The sequence below is a fragment of the Carassius gibelio genome, chromosome B5 (assembly GCF_023724105.1).
Source record: "Carassius gibelio isolate Cgi1373 ecotype wild population from Czech Republic chromosome B5, carGib1.2-hapl.c, whole genome shotgun sequence".
Classification (NCBI taxonomy): Eukaryota; Metazoa; Chordata; class Actinopteri; order Cypriniformes; family Cyprinidae; genus Carassius; species Carassius gibelio.
The window spans coordinates 13516788-13541326 of NC_068400.1; the positions used below are offsets into that span (position 1 = coordinate 13516788).

The 24539-nt window shown below is 39.2% G+C and overlaps 1 protein-coding gene across 3 annotated transcripts in view; it reads left to right on the top strand.

Moving 5' to 3' along the window:
* The window catches only part of tnca (tenascin Ca), a 57109-nt gene that overhangs the window by 24752 nt on the left and 7818 nt on the right, over positions 1-24539 (top strand). Inside the window, exons 11-24 of one of the 3 annotated variants that reach the window (XM_052556376.1) lie at positions 1563-1955; positions 4084-4515; positions 5566-5841; positions 13382-13654; positions 14708-14980; positions 15572-15844; positions 16699-16977; positions 18830-19102; positions 19905-20027; positions 20137-20280; positions 21573-21692; positions 21941-22084; positions 23519-23649; positions 23899-24031. In XM_052556376.1, coding sequence (XP_052412336.1) covers positions 1563-1955; positions 4084-4515; positions 5566-5841; positions 13382-13654; positions 14708-14980; positions 15572-15844; positions 16699-16977; positions 18830-19102; positions 19905-20027; positions 20137-20280; positions 21573-21692; positions 21941-22084; positions 23519-23649; positions 23899-24031 — 3267 coding nt within the window. The remainder of the gene's footprint in view (positions 1-1562; positions 1956-4083; positions 4516-5565; positions 5842-13381; positions 13655-14707; positions 14981-15571; positions 15845-16698; positions 16978-18829; positions 19103-19904; positions 20028-20136; positions 20281-21572; positions 21693-21940; positions 22085-23518; positions 23650-23898; positions 24032-24539) is intronic. The other 2 variants (XM_052556377.1, XM_052556378.1) reach the window with 2 other exon arrangements.

The following is a 24539-nucleotide window of genomic DNA, read 5'->3' on the forward strand; positions in this document are numbered from 1 at the left end:
AGTTTTAGGCCTGAAACATACTCTGTGCAAGAACATTTTCTATTTGCATTTAATTTTTATGACGTCTGTCAGAATGCAGTTTATTCTGCACTGCCATTCATGTGTGTGTTGCATTCTTAACATGAATGAATTTCACACTGCAAAAACAATTGTCTGAAATTGGCATGTTTTTACAGTACACCTTATTTTCAATGTACTTGAAGAATGCAAGGTTTTCGCTGTTTCAGCCACTTCCAGTTATTTTAACTGGACAAAAAACAGTGCATTCACAGGAAATTGCTTATATTATTTAAAAATAAGTTATAAAACATAAGGAAAAAACTGTATTTTCATCACCAGTGCAATGCATAAGATGAAAATGTCCTCACCCTCAGGCCATCTTATTCTAGCATTACATCACTTGCTCATCAGTGGATGCTCTGCAGTGAATGGGTGCCGTCAGAATGAGAGTCCAAACAGCTGATAAAAACATCCCAATAATCCACACCACTCCAGTCCATCAGTTAACATCTTGTGAAGTGAAAACCTGCAAATTAAAAAAAAATAGTGCAAACAAGTCTGTATTTAAATTTTTTAATAATATTGTTTTCTCCAGTGAAAAGGCATCTCAATTGAATCAGGAGAAAAATATGCACAGATCAAGCACTATTTGCAAGTAGAAACAGTCCAAAATATTTTTTAAACAAATAGGTTGGTGGATTTTGATGTGTGAGGAAAACAGGAGAAACACGTTTTCACTGGATGAAACGTCATTATGGATTATGGACATTTTGGTCAGAGGTGACATTTGAAGTAAAAAATGCTTCGATGGATATTTTCATACAAACATTAAGCTTTACACTTCACAAGATGTTAACTGATGGACTGGATTACTTACTTGAGTGGATTATTGTGATGTTTTTATCTGCTGTTTGGACTCTCATTCTGACGGCACCCATTCACTCCAGAGCATTGGTTAGGAAGTGATGCACTGATAAATTACTCCAGATCTGTTCCGATGTACAAACAAACTCATCTGCATCCTGCATGGCCTGATGTCGAGGACTTTTTTATTTAACATGCTTGAACATGTGCAGGCCTGATGGTGAGTACATTTTCAGCAAATGTTTCTCTTAAGGTGAACTATTAGTAGGTTCAAAAGATCTGCATACTTGTAGTGCATTGGCCAAGTATTCATGCCTGCGTTTGTGTACTTGAGTAAAGTATGTTTCTGGTCTTAATTTATGACACTGTGTCCAAACCAGCAGCAACACAATAAAGGACAGAAGCTCTTTTATGTAAATCTGAGTTTCTGGAAAGCCCCACCCACAATGCAATCTCATTGGTCAAAATTCTGTATGTTAAACATCAAGCATGTCGAAGTTAGCTGTTTTGTGTACTTGTACACTGTAATAACTTGGTCTGTTGCACCTGGTATGGGAACAGTGTGAGGCTTTTTGCTGATAAACCATGCAATCCATCTTGAGGACGATATTCGATCATAATCAGTTGTGAATTAAGGGATTTGCATGTGCTATCATATCGTTTCCCAAGTGTCATATGTTTTTGTCTTTTTCTTGTAGCATCTTTCACTTTTTATCTAGCGAACACATTTCCTGAGCTCGGTTCAGCCAAAGGCACCGATGACAATGTCATTAGCTTTGTGTCTCTCGACAACTCAGAGATCCCGTTCTCTGGGAGCGGACACGAGGATCCCACTGGCACCTTGACCGTGTCTAATGTCACATCTGAAGGATTTGATCTTGCGTGGGAGTCACATAAACACACTGGCTATGATAGTTACACTGTAGAACTTAAAGATTTCTCAGGGAAATGGAAGGAGGAGGTTCATCTCCACGGGGAGGTGAATGACACTAAAATCCGTGGCCTAAAGGCTTCCATGGAGTACCACGTAAGGCTTTATGGAATATCCAATAACCAAAGATCTTCACTGCTAGAAGCAGTTGCAGTTACAGGTATAAACTTTCTTTTGGGTTTCACGTCATCTGTTTGATTTAGTGCCATTACAACTTTAATGTACTGTAAAACTTTCTTTTGTGAAACTCATAGGTTTAAGAATGAAATCACAAGTTTTGCATGACGTACAATATGCAACTGCTCCCATCTGTCATATGGTCGAGCACAAAGACATGCATGATGATGCGTCAGGATATTGATGTGTATTTGGGCTGGGTGATACAAAAAAAAAAAAATTGGTATGCTTTTGCTTTTAGTCAAACAAAGTTTTTTATTTGTTTCGTTTTTCAATAAGAGGAGCCAACATTTTAACAATTATTGTATCCAATTCAAGTTGTTTGATGCAAGAAGTATTGTTTATTCTTTTTTTCTTTTTTTTAAATATATGAATACAAGAAAGAATGGCATTTAACATTTCCAAATGTACCAGTGCATAGAAGTAAACAGCAATATTTTAATTAATTCATATTTATTTTAAATATTTATTTATTAAAATATGTAATCGTGCATATATATATATATATATATATATATATATATATATACATGTCATGCAGGAACTTCCATGAGACAAATATTGCTTGATTGATTAATTTAATTTTTAATTTAATTTAATTTATATTTCTTTTAAGTAATATTTATTACAATATTTAAATAAATGTTACATTTCTAACCAAACATTTTAATGCCTAAAAATTACACACATATAGCCTATAAAAATGCCACCTAGAGGCTTCCTTGACTTCCATAAGTCATATTGGTTCAGGCATTGAACTTTAATGCTGTTTTAGCCAATGAGATATTTTCTATTTTGTGAGGATATAGCATATCACCCAGTCCAGTGCATATAGCAGCTCATTGGCTCAGACAAAGAGATCCACGATCAACAAGTTTTCGCAGTGGTTAAAATTATTAATCCTCATAACAAACTAAACTGTGTGGTAAAAATGCATGGAAGGCTGTTAAGCACAGAATATTGTCGGTGACTTGTTAAAACTCTCAGAATCGACTTCATGCATGTCCTTTCCTCAAAACATCTTGAAGTCTGCATGGATTATCCATCAGCCTGAAGCATCCCATGTACTTCCACTCTAGTGGACTACTTGGAAACTTCAGCAATTAATGGCTCATGGTCATTAATGTCGGATGTTTTCAGATACGTGCATGTTGCTTGAAACAAGCGGTAACATTATGTGCATGTGAATTGAGTTATACTGCATGAAGTGTAACTCAAACCTCAGCTTACATTGAGAAACTGAGGGGCGGATTCACAAAGAAATACTCACTTCACAGTGCTATTGCTATGCATTTCATATATACCTTAAAATCATACCACAATGCATACAATTTAATTGGTCCTGAAATTGGCTTAATTTTCTTTCTTTTTCTCTCTCTCTCTCTTTGAATTTTGGTGTACAATATGACAAATCAGTGAGATAATATTAGCCTATTTTTTTTTATAAATACGTTATATTTTACGTTAATTTTTATTTTTGTACATAACATTTTCATTTTCATTTTCGTCAAAGTTGTAATAACTTGTTGTGTGTTTGTCTTTTTTATTAGTTTTTTTTTGTCTATATAGGATCTTTTCATTTTTATTTATTATATATGTGTGTGTGTGTGTGTGTGTGTGTGTGTGTGTGTGTGTGTGTGCGTGCGTGTGTACAGTATACATTTTAGTTTATCATTTTATTATAATTTATTTATTTATTTTTGTTTTTATTTTAAGTAACAGATTTTTGTATTTTATGGTTTTAGTTTTGGTTTTTGCGTAATAACCCTGACAGACATGAGGAAATACTCATGTTAAAGTGGTCTTTGGTGAATTCGCCCCTCATGGCACTACAGTTAGAGTATGATTAACCATCATAATAATTAAAAACCATTCGAAACGTACTTTTGATGTTTCAAAATAAATTAATTTGCTATTATTTATCATGCAATCAGAAAACCACTTCCCAGGATATACAGGAGATAAACGGTAGATTAAAATATATATAGTCATATTTTATTTGTGCAGTTAGTTAATGATCAATAACCTCTTTTTTTTACAGGCAAATCTCTGCTAATTTTGTCTTGTCTTAAATCTCTGACCTTAAACACACTGAATACTTTCCTCTATAGCACCAAAGTCTACCTCTCCTGATGTCGTTGCTTTGACCTTCAAAAGCGTTTCAACAACACTACCAAGCCTCCATAAGGAGGTCCAGCCATCAGTCTCTACCTCCACTCTTTTAACAGAGGATTTTAAAGCTGAAGCCTCAGGTGATGAACTCGCGGGCCCGAATCAAGGGCCTCCGGGTGACCTAAACCTCACTGATGTGAGCAGGAATAGTTTGAGGCTGTCTTGGTCAGCTCCTGAAGGAGCCTTCGATAGCTTCATCATTGAGTTGAACTCAACATCAAATAAGTCCAAAGACAGTGTTATTGAAATGTCTGGAGAAGCCAGGCAGGTCCAAGTAGATGGACTGAACCCTAATACGCTTTATGAGATTACATTGTATGGGATGAAGGAGGGCGAGAAATCCCAACCAGTCAATGTTCACATCAAGACAGGTACATGGACATGAGCTTCAGAAACCACAGACATCCGTCATCCGCTTTAACTCCAGTATCCATGATAATACAAATGTTACTCATTTATTCATTCATTCAAAGTCATTCTTAAAAAGTAAAAGCTATCCCATCATCTTGGGGCAATTCTGCAGGCGTAGGACAGTTGGTGGAAAAATTGTGTTTCGATGCAAACCCAAGTCCTTTTGACGTCACAGTTCGGTTTATTTGGTTAGTTTATATGATTTTTTGGTCCATACCAAGAAACCACACCTAGTGCTTGAAAAATGGCTGTGGGCTTTGGTTTGTGTGGACTACCAGGACTAAAATGAAAACAGTCCAGGAGAACTGAAACGCTGTTGATAATTCTAGCTTGTCTGCTGTCATAGTTGCGAGTGTCATTTTGTGCATGTTATATATTTAGTATAATAATATTGGGGTCAGTAATATGTATATATATATATATATATATATACTGAAATAATGTTTTTTTTATGGTTTTAGTTTTTAACAACCCTAAAATGTGTATACAGAAATCAGTTATTTCAAATTATAATAGTACTGCTTTTAATGTATTTTTGATCAAATAAACACATCCTTGCTGAGCAGAAGTGACTCATTTTAAAACATTTTAAAAATCTTACCTACCCCAAACATTCGAACTGTAGTGTATATATATTTTTGTTAAAAGTTCACTTTCTCCAATCAAACCCATATTCACTTAACGTTTTTGTTATTCCCCGAGATGTGATCTCAGTACCTCACTTGCAGAATTGTTTCTGAACTTTTCATGAGAAGCCTCCCCTTGGGATTATAGCATGATACAATTAATATAATGTTTTATCTGATCATCATGAATGATTATTTCTCAACATGAATGAACACTGTCTCTCTGTGCCTCGTGTCTTTATCCATATCATTTCATTTCATCTATTAACTGTTTTATCTGTCATTACGTTAAGCCAGTGGCACTGCCAAGTTCAGCTCATTTCATTATGCAAATGTAATTAATTTCAGTGACAATAACTCATGTCTGATTTCTTTCTCCGTCAGAGGAGCAGAGGCCGCAGATTGGCAGTCTGAGTGTGTCTGATGTGTCTTGGGATAGCTTCAATGTGTCCTGGACCATTGATGATGGCTCTACCTTTGACAGTTTTGTGATTGAAGTGGCAAATTCAGCAGGTCCAGAAAGACAGAACCTTTCGGTATCTGGTGATGCACGTAGTTTATGGCTGTCTGGACTCAGTCCCGACACATCCTATATAATTACGTTATACGGAGTGCATCAGGGCTCGATCCTGGGGTCGATCTACACTCAAGCAGCTACAGGTACCCATGCTTACTTGGATATCCCTGCTGAAAAAGAGGTGCACTTTAGCAGACTTTTAAAACATAGATTATTACACAAAAATATATTTCAGGGCAAACTGAATGTGCATTTACATTTTGGAATCATAGTTAAAATTTATATTAAATGCAATTAGTTGAAGTTATATATACAGACTGTAAAAAATCAACACTTATTAATTATACTTAATTATCATAAATATTATACTAATATTTCATTTGATATATTAAATGAATATATTTCAGAATATATATGTTACAAATATTTGCATGGTATAAAATGTTACAAATATACATTATTAATTAATATAATGCTTCAATATGAATAATATATTTTATATTGTTTTACACATTAAATATACTCTTACACGTCATAATTATTATATTATATGGATATTTTATTACTATAATACTTCATAATCATAATCATTTTACATAATACAAATGTTTTGTTATATATTTTATTAGTTTATATACGTATGCTTTTAATTTGACACTTAGTAAAATAATGTATTATCCTAAATACATTAATATTCTATTAATATTAATAAAAGTACTTTTTTATTTTTTAAATATATAGTTTGAAACACTGACCCACACTACAAGTGCAAATTTAGTGCAATTAAGTGCACCTCTTTTTTTTTAAAAAAAAGCATGGGACATCCATTATCTATCATGCCTTTTTTCCCTTCATCTTTTCTCTCTTTCCAATCTTTCTTTTTTTCTAGTTGGGAGCTGTGGTGTCAAGCAGGTGCTTCTGTGCTTTAACGTTTCCTCTTAATTTTTCACAAAATCCAAACATCTTTGTTGCATGGGTCCGTTGAGAATGATGAACAAACACTTAATCATAATTTATTTATTTGAGAAATGACTTCTTTTAACAAAGCTAACTGATTGTCACCTCTACTGTTCCAGCCACTGTGTCGGTCTGTCCTCATAGTTGATTGCATTGGGGCACAGAATATGTTGTGTTACCATTCATTTCCTTCCACTGAAATCAAAACCATTAAACTTCCATCCATTTCATCCAGCTGCCCAAATGCATGGCACTAGTACCCATCTCACACATTGACCTCATTGTGGTGAGTTTTGATGAGCTGCAGTGATTGCAACATATTTCATACTATTACATAGAATTGAATTCACTTTATTGTGATCTCATCAACAACTTTTGGTTTAATATAGAAACAATGTGCATTGACTAAGTAAGGTCCATTTAGATTTTTGTTGATTTTGAGGATTTTTTGTCAGGGCTTCCAAATTTTTTTGTCAATCAAACCTTTGGTCTAAAATATTTAATATTTAATATTTCAATTATTTAGCAACATTTTTGCATTTTCACAGGTCTCTGATGCTGGTTAATCATCATATGATATGCAGGTAAACCACTGAAAATAAAATCATTTCAATAAAAATAAATATATTTATTTTTATTGTAAATATATTTTTTGAATATTTTCAATGCTTTAATTAGATTTTTATTTTTATTTTACAATTATTTATTTTAATTGTACATTTTCAATTCATTAAACAACTGAAAATATTTTAAGTAAAAGGGCTTTTTAAGAAACAAAATTGATTAAAATAAAAAAATCTAAAAACACTTATTAAAAATGATTCAGCCATCATTAAAAATCTTTTTTTAAGTAAAAAGTTTTTTTAAAGAAAAAATGTAATTAAAAGATAATTTAATAAAACACTTGTTAAAAATGATTCAGCAATTATTAACTTCTTTTAAACAAATTACTTTCAAAGAAATAAATGTAAAAATTAAATTAGTTATTTACTGGCTTTTAATATTCTGTTGATAGCTAATCTTTAACATTATAACACCTATAGTTCCCTTTCAGTCGGTCACTCTCGACGCCACGTCAGTGACCGACGAATATGGGATATCGCTTCGATAGACCAATCTACTTCGAGTGTAAGTATAAGAGGGCAGCAGTGAGTATAAGAGGGCAGCAGGTGCAATGCATACCAGCTTTTCGCTTTGGAGCCGAGCGTTAGTATCGCTCTGCTCAACTGTGTCTGCTGTGAACTACGAGTTCAGCACGCTCTCGGAAGCTCTCGGAAGCTTTGGGATATCGCTTCGATAGACCAATCTACTTCGAGTGTAAGTATAAGAGGGCAGCAGTGAGTATAAGAGGGCAGCAGGTGCAATGCATACCAGCTTTTCGCTTTGGAGCCGAGCGTTAGTATCGCTCTGCTCAACTGTGTCTGCTGTGAACTACGAGTTCAGCACGCTCTCGGAAGCTTTGTGTGTTGGCCAGACAGCGCTTCAGTGGCGGTCATTCCTGTGTCGAGTGGATTGCACTACCCCTGTCGTGTTGCAAACAGCCAAAAAAGAGCATTTCCTAAAGAGCAAATTTCTCTAAAAGAGCTTCACAGGTGCGTCTTTGTAAAGAAGACGGATCGTCCTTATAAGGATGCCGTTTCACCCGTGCGTTTCTGGGTGCAGTCGTTACCTGGCAACGGGTGATGGTCACGATCGCTGCCTCACGTGTCTGGGCGTCGAGCACGCTGAGGTGGCTTTCGTGGATGAGTCATGTTCTCACTGCGGGAATATGATCGTCTCAGAGCTGCGAACCAGGCTCCGCTACCTTCAGGGGGTATTCAGGAATCCCATCGGTGGAGCGGGCGGTTGCGATGCAATTGTGTCCTAAGTCCGCCACCTCCTGGTGCTGGGTAGTGCGATGTCCACATTAGTGGTCCAGGAGCGCCATCTCTGGCTGGGTCTGGCAGACATGAGGGACACCGACAAGGTCCGGTTTCTCAATGCCCCTGTGTCCCAGACCGGCCTCTTTGGTGACGCAGTCGAGAACTTGGCCCAGCAAGTCTCTGCCCAGAAACTAGACTGAGGCAATCCGACACATCCTGCCCCGGCTGTGGTTCCGCTGGTCCCGCTTGTACGGTTCTTAAGCGCCTGGTCAGCGCTACCCAGCCCGTCTCGCTGGCTTCTGTGAACCATCAGCCTCGGCTATGCGATTCAGATCACACAGCAACCCCCAAGCTCTGCGGTGTCCGCTTCACTACAGTGAAAGCATCCGATGTCCTTGTCTTGTGGGAAGAGATCGCAGTCCTACTGGTGAAGGACGCGATAGAGCTGGTCCCTCCAGCCGATATGAGGACGGAGTTTTACAGCCCGTACTTCATTGTACCCAAGAAAGGCGGTGGGTAATGGAGTTTTGAATCGGGCCCTCCATCAGCTACCGTTCAAAATGTTGACACAGAAACACAATTTCATGTGCGTCCGTCCCCAAGATTGGTTTGCAGCGATTGACCTGAAGGACGTGTACTTTCATGTGTCCATCCTCCGGCGCCACAGACCTTTTCTGCACCCAAAGGACTGGCATATCAGTACAAGGTCCCGCCCTACGGGCTATCCCGGCCTCCCCGTGTCTTCACGAAAGTCACGGAGGCAGCTCTCGTTCCTCTCAGAGAGCAGAGTGTTCACATTCTCAACTACTTAGACGATTGAGATCAGTTGTGCGAGCAAAGGGATGTGGTGCTCCGGCAACCTATTGGGGCTTCAGGACAGCTGGGAAAAGAGCAAACTTTCACCGTGGCAGAGGATCTCTTTTCTCGGTATGGAGTTGGATTTGGTCGAATAGACAGCAAGCCTCACAGAGGAACGTGTACGGTCGGTGCTAGCCTGCTTGAATACGTTCAAGAGCAGGACAGCGGTCTCACTGAAACTCTTTCAGAGGCTCCTGGGGCATATGGAGGCCGCGGCGGCACTTACACCGCTCGGCCTATTACATATGAGACCGCTCCAGCACTGGCTTTATGGCCGAGTCCTGAGGCGGGCGTGGAAGCGCGGCACTCGCCGGGTCCAAGTTACACCGGCCTGTCACCAAACCCTCACTCCATGGTCATATCTTGCATTTCTCTGGGCAGGGGTGCCCCTAAAGCAGATCTCCAGGCATGCTGTGGTTTACACGGATGCCTCCGACACCGGCTGGGGGGCCAGGTACAATGGGAATGCAGTCTCAGGGGTTTTGACGGGCCCGCAGCTGCAGTGGCACATCAATTGCCTAGAGTTGTTAGCACCTTGCCTTGAACCATCTCAAAGGTCTCTTACGAGGCAAGCATGTGCTGGTCCGAATGGACAACACTGTGACTGCTGCGTACATCAACCGACAAGGTGGTCTGCGCTCTCGTCGCACCTGGCAACTCGCCCGCCACCTCCTCCTTTGGAGTCAGAAGGTTTTGAGGTCACTTCGTGCCGTTCACATTCCAGGCCTGCTCAGTCATACAGCCCATGAGCTGGCTCGAGCAATGCTCCCAGGAGAATGGCGACTCCATCCCCTGACAGTCCAGCTGATTGGGAGGCGGTTCAGAGCCGCTCAGGTAGACCTGTTTGCTGCTCCAGAAACCTCTCACTGTCAGTTGTTCTACTCCCTGCCCGAGGGAACTCTCGGCACGGACGTACTGGCACATAGCTGGCCGCGGGACCTACGCAAGTATACATTTTCCCCAGTGAGCCTTCTCGCACTGACACTGTGCAGCGTCCGGGAGGATGAGGAGCAAGTCTTGCTAGTAGCACCATATTGGTCCACACGGACCTGGTTCCCTGAACTAGTGCTCCTTGCGACAGCCCCTCCTTGGCCAATTCCTCTGACGAAGGATCTACTGACTCAGAGATGGGGCACCATTTGGCACCCGCATCCAGACCTTTGGAAAATCCATGTCTGGGCCCTGGACAGGACGTGGAGGTTTAAGGTGACCTACCCCAAGAGGTAGCGAACACCAACACTTTGGCAAGAGCACCGTCTACGAGACACGGTTATGCCTTGAAGTGGAACCTGTTCATCGAGTGGTGTTCTTCTCGCCGAGAAGACCCCCGAAGATTCCAGATTGAGGTCGTGCTGTCCTTTCTGCAGCAAGGGCTGGAACGAAGGCTGTCTCCCTCCACCCTCAAAGTCCAGGTTGCTGCTATTGCTGCGTACCATGACCCCGTGAATGGGAAGTCTTTGGGTAAGCATGACCTCATCGTCAGGTTCCTTAGAGGGGCCAGGAGGTTAAATCCATCCAGGTTCCCACTACACCTTTCAAAGACCAAGTGGTGAACCTGCAAGCGCTGCCCCTGGAGGAGGCAGACCCAGCCCTGGCTTTGCTTTGTCCCGTCCGAGCATTAAGGTGCTACGTAGACTGCACGCAAAGCTTCAGGACCTCATACCAGCTCTTTGTCTGTTACGGAGGCCGGCAGAAGGGGAGTGCCGTCTCTAAGCAGAGGATGGCCCACTGGATTGTGGATGCCATAACCCTGGCTTATCAGGCTCAGGATGTGCCCTCCCCGTTTAGGTTGCGAGCTCACTCAACTAAAAGTGTTGCATCCTCCTGGGCGCTGGCTCATGGCCCCTCGCTGACAGATATTTGTAGAGCTGCGGGCTGGGCCACCCCTAACATGTTCGCTAGGTTCTATAGCCTTCGTGTAGAGCCGGTATCCTCCTGTGTTCTCACCTCAAACGGGTAGTGGCACTGAGAGGCCCCAGGTTAGTGTTGGCTTGCTTAAACTACTCCAGAGTGTCCGTACTGTAGACCCTGTTGAGATCCTCCATCACCCTAAGCAGCTGGACGCGGTGGAACGTCCGGCACCAGGCCTTCATGATGTATCCGTGAGAACCATTCTAGGGTAGGTTCCATATTGAGACCTAAGCAGTACTCGTATGTGTGTAGTCTACGGCAGTGGTTCCCAACCACGTTCCTGGAGGCCCCCCAACACTGCACATTTTGCATCTCTCCTTTGTCTGACAGGGTTAGGTCTCTAGTAATAAGATGATGATCTGAATCAGGTGTGTTTGACTAAGGTGACATGGAAAACATGAAGTGTTGGGGGGCCTCCAGGAACGTGGTTGGGAACCACTGGTCTACGGTATAGCCTTAGAGCTCGTGTTTCCCCGGCAGACTTCTGCCTTCCCAAGAGGGTTTTAATCACCTCAAATTTCTCCTTATACTCCTGAACGGATGCTATATGTGTATTTGCCTCCGAGACCTGCTTCAGGAAGGATGGGGCTTCCGCAGCGTCCTGGCTCCAAGCGGACCGGGTACGTTTTCCCAGTGTAATCCAATCTCATCCAGTGAGGTAGTGCTTTGACAACGTTGAGTGGAGCTACTTGTTCTGAGCCCCGGCCTACACCTAATAGGGGCGCAGGCGGCTCGCACAGGGCACTGGAAGGGGCAGCACCCATGGCGCTTTGATAGGGATCCCATATTCGTCGGTCACCGACGTGGCGTCGAGAGTGACCGACTGAAAGGTTCCCTGAAGGAGGGAACGGAGACGCCACTTCCCGTCGCCATGGTTGCTGTACCGCGGCTGAGCTGCCGGCTCCCCGGCTCGGCTCCTCAGCGAAAAACTGGTATGCATTGCACCTGCTGCCCTCTTATACTCACGCAGTGATCAGCGGCAGCTGGATGCAATAATTGGATGCCAATGTGCATTGGCTCGTTTAGTTTACACTCAAAGTAGATTGGTCTATCGAAGCGATATCCCATATTCGTCGGTCACCGACATGGCGTCTCCGTTCCCTCCTTCAGGGAACGAGGGTTACCATACCTAACCGAGACGATCTTTTTCATTTTTTGTTTTAATTATCAATGCTTGAATGTAATAAAAGTAACAATATGATTTAGCGAACAATAAAAATTTATCAAACAATATTTTAATGAATTATAATAATATTTGTGATAAAATATACCACTTTAAATAATTGTTAATTAAATATTAACTTATAATTACATGCAATAATTAAATAATCAAAAGATTTAAATAATTATTCAGACATACTGCTTTCTGGGCATCATCAAAGCATTAATTTATACTGTGCATAGGGCATTACTGTATGTTATTGTTTGGATTAGGAATAAATCAGAATAGAAACCAATCTTGATGCATCTTTTGTGTGAAATGCTTCATATGCACTAACCCAGTATTGTTTTTAACCTGTTTTGACACTACAGTGAACAAAAACAACAAAACAGCCTCAGAAATCATAACTAAAAAATACTTCTTTTGTTTTCCTATCCTTTTTTAAAATTTGTTCTGCTTTTGCTCTCTGCCCAGCTTTCGTGTTTTCTTTCGTGTTTTTCATCCTGCATCTGTAGTGTGTAAGCAAAGCATCTATACAGTATACAGAAATCTAAGTGGTTTCTGTTACTGTACCGGTTCTTTAATATCAAACAAATAAAAAAATTGTATTGCCTTATTTTTTTTTATGATATTACAAAAGTTATCATCATGAAACCTAATTTACATAAGAAAGCATGTTATACTTGCATGCAAAAATAAATATGCACTTTGCATGCTGCAGATGCAGGGTGTGGAAAACAGACTTAATCCGGTAAGCACACTTGAGGTGCATTATAAAACTTAATCCATAACACTAGTCAGTATTCATAGCATTTCTTACAGGACAAAAGCATATATTTCCTCGGTTAGAAATAACAGGAATAATACATGCAAATTATTCATATTGTAGAGGAAGTGCAACTGCGTTATTCCAATAACCGTTTCTCCCTTTAGATAGCTCTCCAGTGGTTGGCAATCTGTATGTTTCTAATATTACATCAGAGAGCTTCTCCATTTCATGGAATGGCACAAGAGGAGATATTGAGAGGTTTATCCTGGAGATTATAGACTCTAGCTGGCAGCGGGAGCCAGTCGAATATAATCTGTCACAAAGCACACAGTCGTATGAAATCACTGGGCTACGGCCGACTACTGACTATATAGCTTACCTCACTGGAGTCGTGAAGGGAAGGAGAACAGACTCCGTCAGTGCTGTCGCTTCCACAGGTAACTGCAATTCACTCGTTTCCTTGCTGTTTTCCCCCATTAGTTTATATTGGAAATTATAAATCAGGCCTTAAAGGAGTACAGTAGTTCAACCAAAAGATCGCATTTACTCATGCCATTTCAAACCTTCTACTTGTGTATACTAAAATCTGGTGCCTCAAGATGTCGCCTCAGGTTCGACTTGTACATGACAGTGAATTTGACATTTTGCAAACATTATGGGAATGTTACTGTTGAATGTATTCTGAAACAAGTTACATTTAAAGGGGTCATATGATGTGGTTTAAGTTTTTCCTTTCTCTTTGGAGTGTTACAAGCTCTTGGTACAATATGATACAGTATGATCTCGATTTGCAACGCAATGTGTAAAAATACAGTATAAGTCATTATAATCACTAATTATGTTTAGTTTATGTGCCACTGCCTTGTTTGTAATGGGTTTATTGGTTTTGACTGGTCGTGCCGGAAGACAGCATTACAGTATGTTAAGGGGCGCAACATTTCCGTCACGCGCTTGAGGTATTCGGCCAATCACAATGCCCTGGATAGCTGGCCAATCAGAGCACACCTCGCTTTTAAGACCAATGAGCTTTGTAAAAGAAAAATGCATTTCAGAAAGGCTGGGCAGAGAAGCAACAATAATGTACATTATTTGGAAAATGTCTTTCGAACCTTAAACTGCAAAAATACATTGCATTACACCAAATAATGTTCTTTTAAGCAGCATCACATGACCCCTTTAACAAACGTTGGATGACTGTCCAACTAAAATGTTTCCGGAAAAAAAAAATTCTAAAAAAAATTTAGATTTTATTTGAGTACATTATTAAAGACCAGATAAAACGTTCATTTGAAAGAATCTGAATTAGCCAAGCTTCTGAACGTTCCCTGTTTGTTGGGTGGCATGAGGGTGAGTGAAATATTTTTGGCTGAACTATCCCTTTAACCAAGGCTGTCTGTCAGTTAGGCACCAAGTTAGCATGGACAGATCTCTAAACGAAAGAGAAAGAGACACTAAACGAATCGCCATGGCTGGCTTTTTCCCCCCTGTAGCGGCCGAGCCTGACTTGTCTGGGCTAGTTGTTTCAAACATTACCTCAGACACAGTGTCGCTCTCCTGGCGGACGGGAGAGAAGGCGTTTGATAATTTTATAGTCGAGGTGAGAGAGTCTGCTTTGCCCACGCAGGCTACAGGGCGCACCTTGCCCGGAGGTGTTCGCTCCACGGTGCTGACCGGCCTCAGAGGAGACACACAATATCAGATCAAGCTTTACGCCACCTCTGGTGGCTCAAACACAGCTGCCCTGACCACTGTAGTGACCACAGGTACAGCAGCGCATGCTATCAGCTCTCATATCATCAATTCAGAATCAGCTTTTTGTCCAGAAAGCAGCATGCTATTTTTTGTTGTTTGCACAAGATTAGTCTGTTAGTCTTTTTAATAGTTTGTGTGTGTGTGTGTGTTCAAAATGTTATGTATAATGTTTTGTGTCTTCAATTAAGAAAAAAATCATTTAAATAGTTAGTTTTAGTTCACAACACTGATTTGGCTAAATCTGGTCCGTACTACAAATGTAGAAATAGCTATAAACTTAAAAGAAAAAAGGTTACTTTTATTTATTATGCCAATGTGGCTTAGAATTTTTTTTTTTTTTTTTTTACTGTATATGTATTGTACAGTATTGGTGTGTATGTGTATACATGCAAACACACACACACACACATACATACATGTAATTATAATACTGGGTCCCTAGTTAAAATTGTTTGCTGTAGCAATTGACTGCAGACCACAGATGCTTTTCATTAAAGCAAATAATCCAGAAAATACCTGCTGTATTAAACCTCACATTTTCACTTGTTTTAGCTGTCGTTAAGTTTCGTACCAATACCAAATACTCTTTTTCATTCATCCAGAGCCAAAGCCTAAATTGGGCCCCGTTGTGGTGTCTGAAACACGGCCGAATAGCTTGACGCTGTCCTGGAGCACACTGTCAGGCCACTTGGATGGCTTTGCTGCTCGTGTCACTGACCGTGAGCAGCTGTATGATGTTGTTGAGCTCAGGCTGTCAGGTGCAGAGACGAACGTTACCGTCACGGGTCTTATGGACTCTACGGTTTATGATATAGTGTTTTATGGTCTGTCTCGTGGCCGTCAAACTCCAGCAGTTTCCTTCAATACCAGTACAGGTACTGTGCAAATTTTTTACGCTTCTAACAAATCAGAAGTTCGACAGAACTAACAATGTTTGCATCCGGTTAGAACTAGTTGCAAGCAAATTTATGAAACTGCCTGTGACTATTTATTTATTTATTTATTTATTTATTTCGCATACTTGCATGCATGTAATAATTTACATGGTTACTTTAATAACTCTAAAGGCCTTCTAACACTAAGTGAGATTTCTTTTTTATTCTTTTTTATTTTTTTTGATTGGTAAAAATATAAAACTGGATCCTCTTGTCTGTGTGGTAAAAAACAAAAACAGATTTAATTTGTATATACAATATACTGTATATTTCAGTGTATATATATATACACTGATATATACACATTTTTTACTTATTTATTGGTTTGTGATAATTTGTCGCATTGGTCTTGGTGTAAATTGACCTTTAAAAGCTCTTTTTTTCCCTTGTGGTTTTGCGTTGTATTCAGTTACCTGAGATTTTAGTTTAAGTCTCTTTTGTAGACGATAGATATGTATTACATATTGCTTGTGTTCAGATGCAGTTTCAGTATGCAACTTAACTTGCCCTGCTCAAGGAAAAGAAAATAGTAATTGCAGTGTGGAAATACATTTTTTCATCAGCCTGAGCTAATGACATTAACATTGCACCCACTGAATGCTCTTATTATTTTACACTGAGAAATATCATACAATCATAGCTTAATACTGACTGATGAGCAACATTTGACAAATTACTAGTTATTTTGAATTTGCAATCACTGCAGAATCAATTATACATCCTCACCCTGTATTGTCCCCTCCTATAACACTTCAACCACGGGACCCAAATGAATGCTGTACCACGTAACCCAGCGTCATTACCTAGAGTGGAAAATCTCACCGTTTCGGATATTACCCCGTACGGATTTCGGGTGTCCTGGGTGGCAGATTCCTCCGAGGGCTTCAGGCATTTTCAGGTAAAGGTGTCAGACTCTGGTCAGCTGCTGGAGCCGCAAGAGTTCATAGTGCCGGGGAACCAGACCGTACTGGATGTTTTGGGCCTGATCACTGGCATTGGCTATGAGGTCAGTGTGACCGGGGTGTCAGGGGATGGGTTACAGTCTCGACCAATCACCACAGTGGCTGTTACAGGTACCGCTCTCTGCTTTTTTGTTTTATTAAACTGCACGTCATTCTTTCACATTTAATGTTTCACTTCCCAAAGCTTCATAGTTTTTACTTTTTGTTGAATAGCAAAATGTTTTAATGTGTAACAAAAAATGTTTCAGGGGTTGTATGCACAAGACATGTTGCAAGAGTGTGATGGTTGTAATGTTGCACATACACTCATGCCATAACAAAAACGTAGTTTCTACAGTAACAAAACAAAATAGTTTCTACAGTAAACCCTCAATATGCTCAAGATACTTTTCTTGCTCCAGATGCTGCTTCAGATTGGTCACCCATTTTAAAACCACTATTATATTCGCTGCAAATGAAATCTTTTAAATGTTGTTTAAAAAGTACTGATGGCAACGGTGACATTTAGTTGTCCACTGATGCTTCCTTTAGCCATTTTTCAGAAGTTTAACTTTGGAAAAATTTTGCTGTTGTGAGTGTCTTTTCTGAACAACAATCAACATTCACTGCACAAAAGATACTACTTAATGCATTTTGTCTTTTTTGTTCAAATGGTATTACGAAAAATCAGTGTGAAAAATCAGGAATCAATATGCATTTACAAAAAAGAGAGAGAAATGTCAGTTAATGCATTTTTTTTTTTAACTTTTTTTTTTATAGTGAATATTAATTATTGTGTAGAGAAGACATTGCGGAAAACCATTAAACCATTAAAACAAATATTTTGTGCAGTGAATGCTGATACTTACAAACTATATATATATATATATCAAAGTGTAATAGATTTTTTCCCAAACTTTGATTACAGCATAAATACATTTGCATGTGTTGCTTCAGCTGCAGATTCCTTTGCAGTTTGCAAACGGATCTAGAAAGGCACAAAATTAAATACTAACCAGAAGTCAGTCATAGGACACGTGCAGATAAAAAAAAAAAAAGCATAGATGAATATGTCCTGTGTTTACAAGTTCTTTTAGATGTCTTGTGTTTGATATAAGCTTTGGTTGGGAAACTCCTACACAACTCAACTACCTCCTCAACACTGTCCTTTGTTGATGTGCCAGGTCTCCTCCATCAGTAAAGCATTTTACTTTGTTTCTAGAGCTGCTCGTAAGATCAGTACATGCTTCACTGGTCCCATTGTCTCAAAAATATGAGCATACACATCTGTGATGCCATATTTGAACTGTGTTTTCTTCTGAATGGCTGGACAAACTGTATATTACAAAACGTTCTAAGAAGATCGTTCTAATGTTCCCATTAAGTAAGGAAAACTTATAATTTTTTTTTAAATTAGTATTAATATTTATTCATTTATAAAAAAAAATTAATTGGTTACTTTTATTTTAGAGCAAACATTTAGGTAATGTTACATTTATATATATAAAACAAACTAAATAGTTTAGAATTTTCTCTGAACCAACTGAAACGAGTCGAAAGTTAAATATGTAAATAACATTTAGGTGCCAACATTTCAATAACAGATAGCTTCAAACAAACGTTCTTTGAATGTTATTGGAGGAACATTAGCTGGGAACATTTTTCACCAGCAGCTCATATGGAAACACAATCTTATATGAGGCCATAAACCACAGCCATGCATGACATCACTGTAAAGTGGGAAAGACAGTCTTATGTAAGTGGCATGCATGATTTGCAATGCCATTTACAATATTAACAGGCATCAAAAGTCATAAAGGGACGTGTTTATGTTGCTGCTATGTGTCCGGAGTTTAACTAACAAGGGTAGTTATACTCATGCTTGATGCATGTGGAATGCGTGGAGACTGGAAGGCACACTCAAGTCTGTCTCAAACTCTTGTTAAAACGAGAAAAAGACACATGTCCCTTACTTGTCAATCAGAGGCAGAACCAGAGATCGAGCACCTTTTCGTGTCAGACGTCACCCCTGAGAGTTTCCGGCTGGCCTGGACGGCAGAAGACGACGTCTTTGATCGATTCGTTCTCAAAGTTAGAGATTCGAGAAAGCTCTCCCACCCTCGAGAGTTCGTTGTGCCGGGCGAAGAAAGAACCAAAGTTTTAACGCAGCTTTTGGGGGGAACTGAGTATGAAATTGAGCTTTACGGTGTCACGCTGGAACATCGCTCCCAACCCGTTACTGCTGTTGCCAGAACAGGTATTGTATTTGTCAAACTCGCTCATTTCTGGACTCGATGGGCTTTCTTGGCTGCAATGTGATGGAAGTGCGATCTTTAACAACCGAGTAACACTCTTCATCCTTAACAGGTATTGATCTGTGATGCACTGTGATTTGAAATGTATCTGTCATGATATATTTCAATCCAGGGTTAAAGTCAACAGCAAATACTGTTTGCAAGTCATTATACATGATGCATTTCAAATCAGCAAGAATAAGATTGCTTGGTGCTTTAGACACTAAAAACAGCCATTTTGACAAATGTCAGAAAGTAAGGTCAGTTCATGTTGACTTTAACCTTGCATGCTCTCATGAAGGAACGTTGTGTGTGTTTATGCATCAAGAGGAAAGCGTCCCGATGTTCATTTCACTACTAAACCATCATCATTGTTGGGAAACCTGATGTTAATGTGTCCGCATGCACCGAGAACTAATGACTATGTTGTCGGGTCAAAATAACATGCCTTCTTTTTGTCATCGTCTCGCTCCAGGTTAAATCTGTGGAATGCAACTGAATGATTTTGGCATGATTGATCATGTTAAAAACGGTTTCTTGCACTATTATGACTAATGGATCTTTCTTTTAGGCCTTTTTTCATTGCACCAGGTAAAGGCCCGCTTCTCCTGCAGATCAGTGCTCTTTCTTTGTCCATTTTCCGGTGGCTGTTTGAATTAACTTCGTAACCTTATGGCCATAAGGACCCCGGGCGGATCATTTTCCCAGTTTTTTCAATGATTTTCTTTCTGTTGCTAAATATGCATGTGCATTGCTGTCTGGCAGGCCTTGGAGCTCTACGGGACCTTCGTTTCTCTGATATCACGGACACAACCGCTGTGGTTTCCTGGACTGTACCGCGATCCCAGCCGGACTCCTACAGAATCACTCACATCCCAGTCCAAGGAGGCGAGTACCCGTTCTCTTAAACCCTGAAGAATGCTTCAATGCATTGCAAACAACAGAACCAGTGTTGAAAATAAAGACTAAAAATTGCTTCTCTTCTGTGTTTTAACAGGTACTCCCATGATCCTGACAGTGGACGGGTCACAGTCTCAGGTTTCCCTGACAAATCTGATCCCCGGAGAGGCATATCAGGTGTCGGTTGTTGCAGTGAAAGGCCTTGAGGAGAGCCAACCAGTGTCCGACACTTTTACAACAGGTTGGTTCAGTAACTTACCCACTGTTTTCTAAGATAAGCATCACAATTTCTCGAACTCAGTGTTAATGATCTGAAAACAAAATCCTTAAAGGGGGGGTGAAATGCTCGTTTTCACTCAATATCCTGTAAATCAAAAAGTCTTTAGTTTTATTATATTTCTAAGAGAAAGTTAGTCTGTACCGTTTTTTCCCGGAAAAACCAGAGCGGCTGGGGGCATGGTGTGTGGGCGGAGCTAAAGAATCACGAGCGCGAGTAGGCTTTTGCGTTTAGAGCGTTTGGAAGCTGTGACACCGTGAGGAAAAAACCAACCAAAACAAACCATGGCTAACAGTCAGATTCAGCCGTTTATTTATGATCCAGAATCAGATCCAGAGGCTGAAATTTAACAAGAGCAGCATCAGCAACAACGTCTCTATGTGGTATGTACTGAAACTGTATATATTTGCTTAGCGGTTTTGGAAAATGACTAAGTTCCACTTTGTCGTCTTTTTTTTTTTTTTTTTAGCTGTACATGTGGAAAGTGCAGTTTGATGACAACATCGCATGTTGTTTACTTGATGTGCTTAAGCGCCGATAGCTAAGTTAATAACACAGAGATATTTGAAGCAGTTTTACTCACCGCATGTGGTTCCAACACACGATCGTGACCCTTTTTCGTTGGGACTGCATTATCCTTAAGAAATAAACGATGTGCAAATCTTGCATCAAACTGGGCCTTGTTTGTAAAACAAGCATCTTCGAAATGCAGGGAACAAATACAAACACTTGCACAACTCCGTTGATGCTCTGTAAAAATATACTCCATCAACTGGTCCCTTAATGCTGTTTCTCTTTTGGTAATCTGTGCAGGGTTGTCTTGCCCTGGCAACCAAAAACACACTTCTTTTGTGACATTCCGTTCTCTCGCTCTGATCAGTGAAGTCTGTTGAGAGCACTGAGAGCACAAAAAGGAAATTCCGCTCCATCTAACGTCACACAGAGCCATACTCGAAAAAAAAACTTTCCGAAACTTGTGACAAACCGGAAGGAGTATTTAATACTCCTTCAAACGTACAACTTAATTTTTGAAACTTTGTCCATGTTTAGCATGGGAATCCAACTCTTTAACAGTGTAAAAAACTCAGTATGCATGAAATAGCATTTCACCCCCCCTTTAACCTAAATATGTATTAGAAAGGTATTAAGTTACATACAATTATATATACAGTATAATTTAGTTTATACAAATAATACTGTAACAAAGTCACTGTTAATACTGTTTTTTAATGTATTATTTGATTATTTGCCTCCAGCCCTGGATATGCCACGCAGTCTGATTGCTGTCAATGTCACTGACACAAAGGCGCTGTTGCTGTGGCAACCTGCCGTGGCGACCGTGGATGGATATGTGATCACATACAGCGCAGACACTGGTGAGGAAACTCCTCTGTTGCTCTATTTCGGGTTTCTTTATTCATGTTTGACTCTGCTGCTGTTCACCCCGAGTAGAGCAGAGACAGTTTTAGATATCTCAGTATCGTGTGTCACACTGAAGGACACTGCTGTCACCGCCTGACACGTCAACAGCCTGAAATAAACCCACACAACATCGTTCGGTTGTTATTTTTCATCTATTTTAGTTTTATAGAATCATTTCTGATTCTTGTGTTTTTCTGCACAGTGCCACCCATATCAGAGCAGGTTTCTGGAAACACGGTGGACTTTGAGATGAGCTCACTGGCTCCAGGAACTCAATACACTGTCAATGTTTACGCCATTAGAAACCGAGAGAAAAGTGCTCCAGCGACCACAGACTTCACCACAGGTGAGAGGAGCTTCAGCCATTACTGCTGCTCCAGCGCCCCCTACAGGCCGCACACCTTTACTGAACACTTATCTGGAGATGGGGCACTCGCATGAAACAGAGAGCATTTGGATATAAAATGTGACCCTGGACCACAAAACCAGTCTGAAGTGTAAATTTTTCTAAATTGAGATTAATGCATCACTTGAAAGCTGAATAAATAAGCTTTCCACTGATGTATGGTTTGTTAGGATCGGACATTATTTGACCGAGATACAACTATTTGAACATTTGGAATCTCAAGGTTGCAAAAATAAATCTAAATATTAAGAAAATTGAGTTTAGATTTGTCCAAATGAAGTTCTTAGCAATGCATGTTATTAATCAAAAATTAAGTTTTGACATATTTATGGTAGGAAATTTACAAAATATCTTGATGGAACATGATCTTGACTGAATGTCCTAACGATTTTTGGCATAAAACAAAATCGATCATTTTGACCCATACAATGTATTTTTTGGCTATTGCTACAAATATACCTTTGCTACTTAAGACTGGTTTTGTGCTCCAGGGTCACAAATAATAGTGAAATTCTCTTCATTTTTATTTTTATTTTTTGCATGTATTTTATTATGCAAAACACACCTTTATCTTTAATATATCAACATTAATATTAACATAAAATATTTCAAGATTTTTAAGAGATGTCGTCTTTTTTGTTGTGTCCTAATTGAAAATGACAACCATTTAATGTATCACATTTTTTTATATATAAATAATAGTAGTAGCAATAATTATATTTTATTAAAACCAGCTTTAATAAAGCTCTTAATGTTTTTTTTAAGTTATGTCCTATTATTATTTTATTATTACCGTTATTATAAAAATTTCTAACATTAATAATAATAATAATAATAATAACAAAAGTAATAATAATGCTATGTTTTATTTTATTTTTTTAATTCTGTTATTTTATCATATGTACTGACTGAAAATGAAATACATTTAATCTTTCAGAAAAATACAAAATAATAATAATAATAATAATAATAATAATAATAATAATAATAATAATAATAATAATAATAATAATAATAAATGTTTCGTTTAAAGAAATATACTATTCATTTCTCATGTGTCCAGACTGAAGATGAAAATAATTTAGTGCATCACAAATTATTATTACTATTATTATTAATACTATTAAAAATATTATATATATATATATATATATATATATATATATATATATATATATAGATAGATAGATAGATAGATAGATAGATAGATAGATAGATTATAATGTACTCTGATAATGTAATGCTGAATTTATTAAACTTTAATGTTTGATTCTGATGAATAAATGCAGTTTTAATTGATTTCCTGCTCAGTTATAAGTCATCTTACTGTCTGAATAACCGTGGCTGTGATCTGATTTCTGTGCTGGTATGTAGATGTGGATGCTCCGCGTGATCTGGCTGCCAGTAATATTCAGACAGACAGTGCCGTTCTCACCTGGACGCCGCCGCGGGCCGCCATCACCGGATATATCCTGACCTTTCAAGCGTCTGACGGCGATGTCAGGGTCAGACATTTCTCACATACTACTAACCTTCAGATGTTTCTAGTTACCCACTTCTGCTACTGGCTGTTGTGCAGCTAGAAGAATACAGGCCGTATAAAAGGATTGTTCACCCAAAAATCAACTCATGTTTGTTTGTTTTTCTAACTATACTGTATACAATTCATGCAAACATTTTTTTAAAATATATATTTAAAAGATGAGTTTTTTTTTTCCTGCTATTCAGATCGTAAGTGCTGTCTGTTCCCACAGGAGCTGAATCTGGATCCGTCTGTGACCTCACACAGTCTGTCTGGTCTGAGCAGCAGCACTGAACACACAGTCAGACTGCAGGCCGTCGCTGAGCACAAGAGGAGCACACAGATCAGCACCGTCTTCACCACAGGTCACATACTACGCAACCTCTACTCTAGCGCTGCTGAGAAAACTGTGTTCAAATCACCCGGAAAGTCACCATGAAATCAAAATCGACAATTCTTACGCCAATAATCCATTAAAAATAATAATAATAAGTTTCCAAGGCAACGTTTCTCGTTTTTGCTCAGTTTAAGTTGAAGTATTAAAATAAAAAAATAAAAAATAAAATAAACTGAAATGAAAACTAGAGTTTAAAGGGGGGTGAAATGCTCGTTTTCACTCAATATCCTGTTAATCTTGAGTACCTATAGAGTAGTACTGCATCCTTCATATCTCCAAAAAGTCTTTAGTTTTATTATATTCATAAGAGAAAGATAGTCTGTACCGATTTTTTTCGGAAAAACAAGAGCCACTGGAGGCGTTACGTGTGGGCGGAGCTAAAGAATCATGAGCGCCAGTAGTCTTTTGTGCTGAGAGCGTTTGGAAGTTGTGACATTACCGTGAAAAAAAAAAAAAAAAACATCATCCAAAACAAA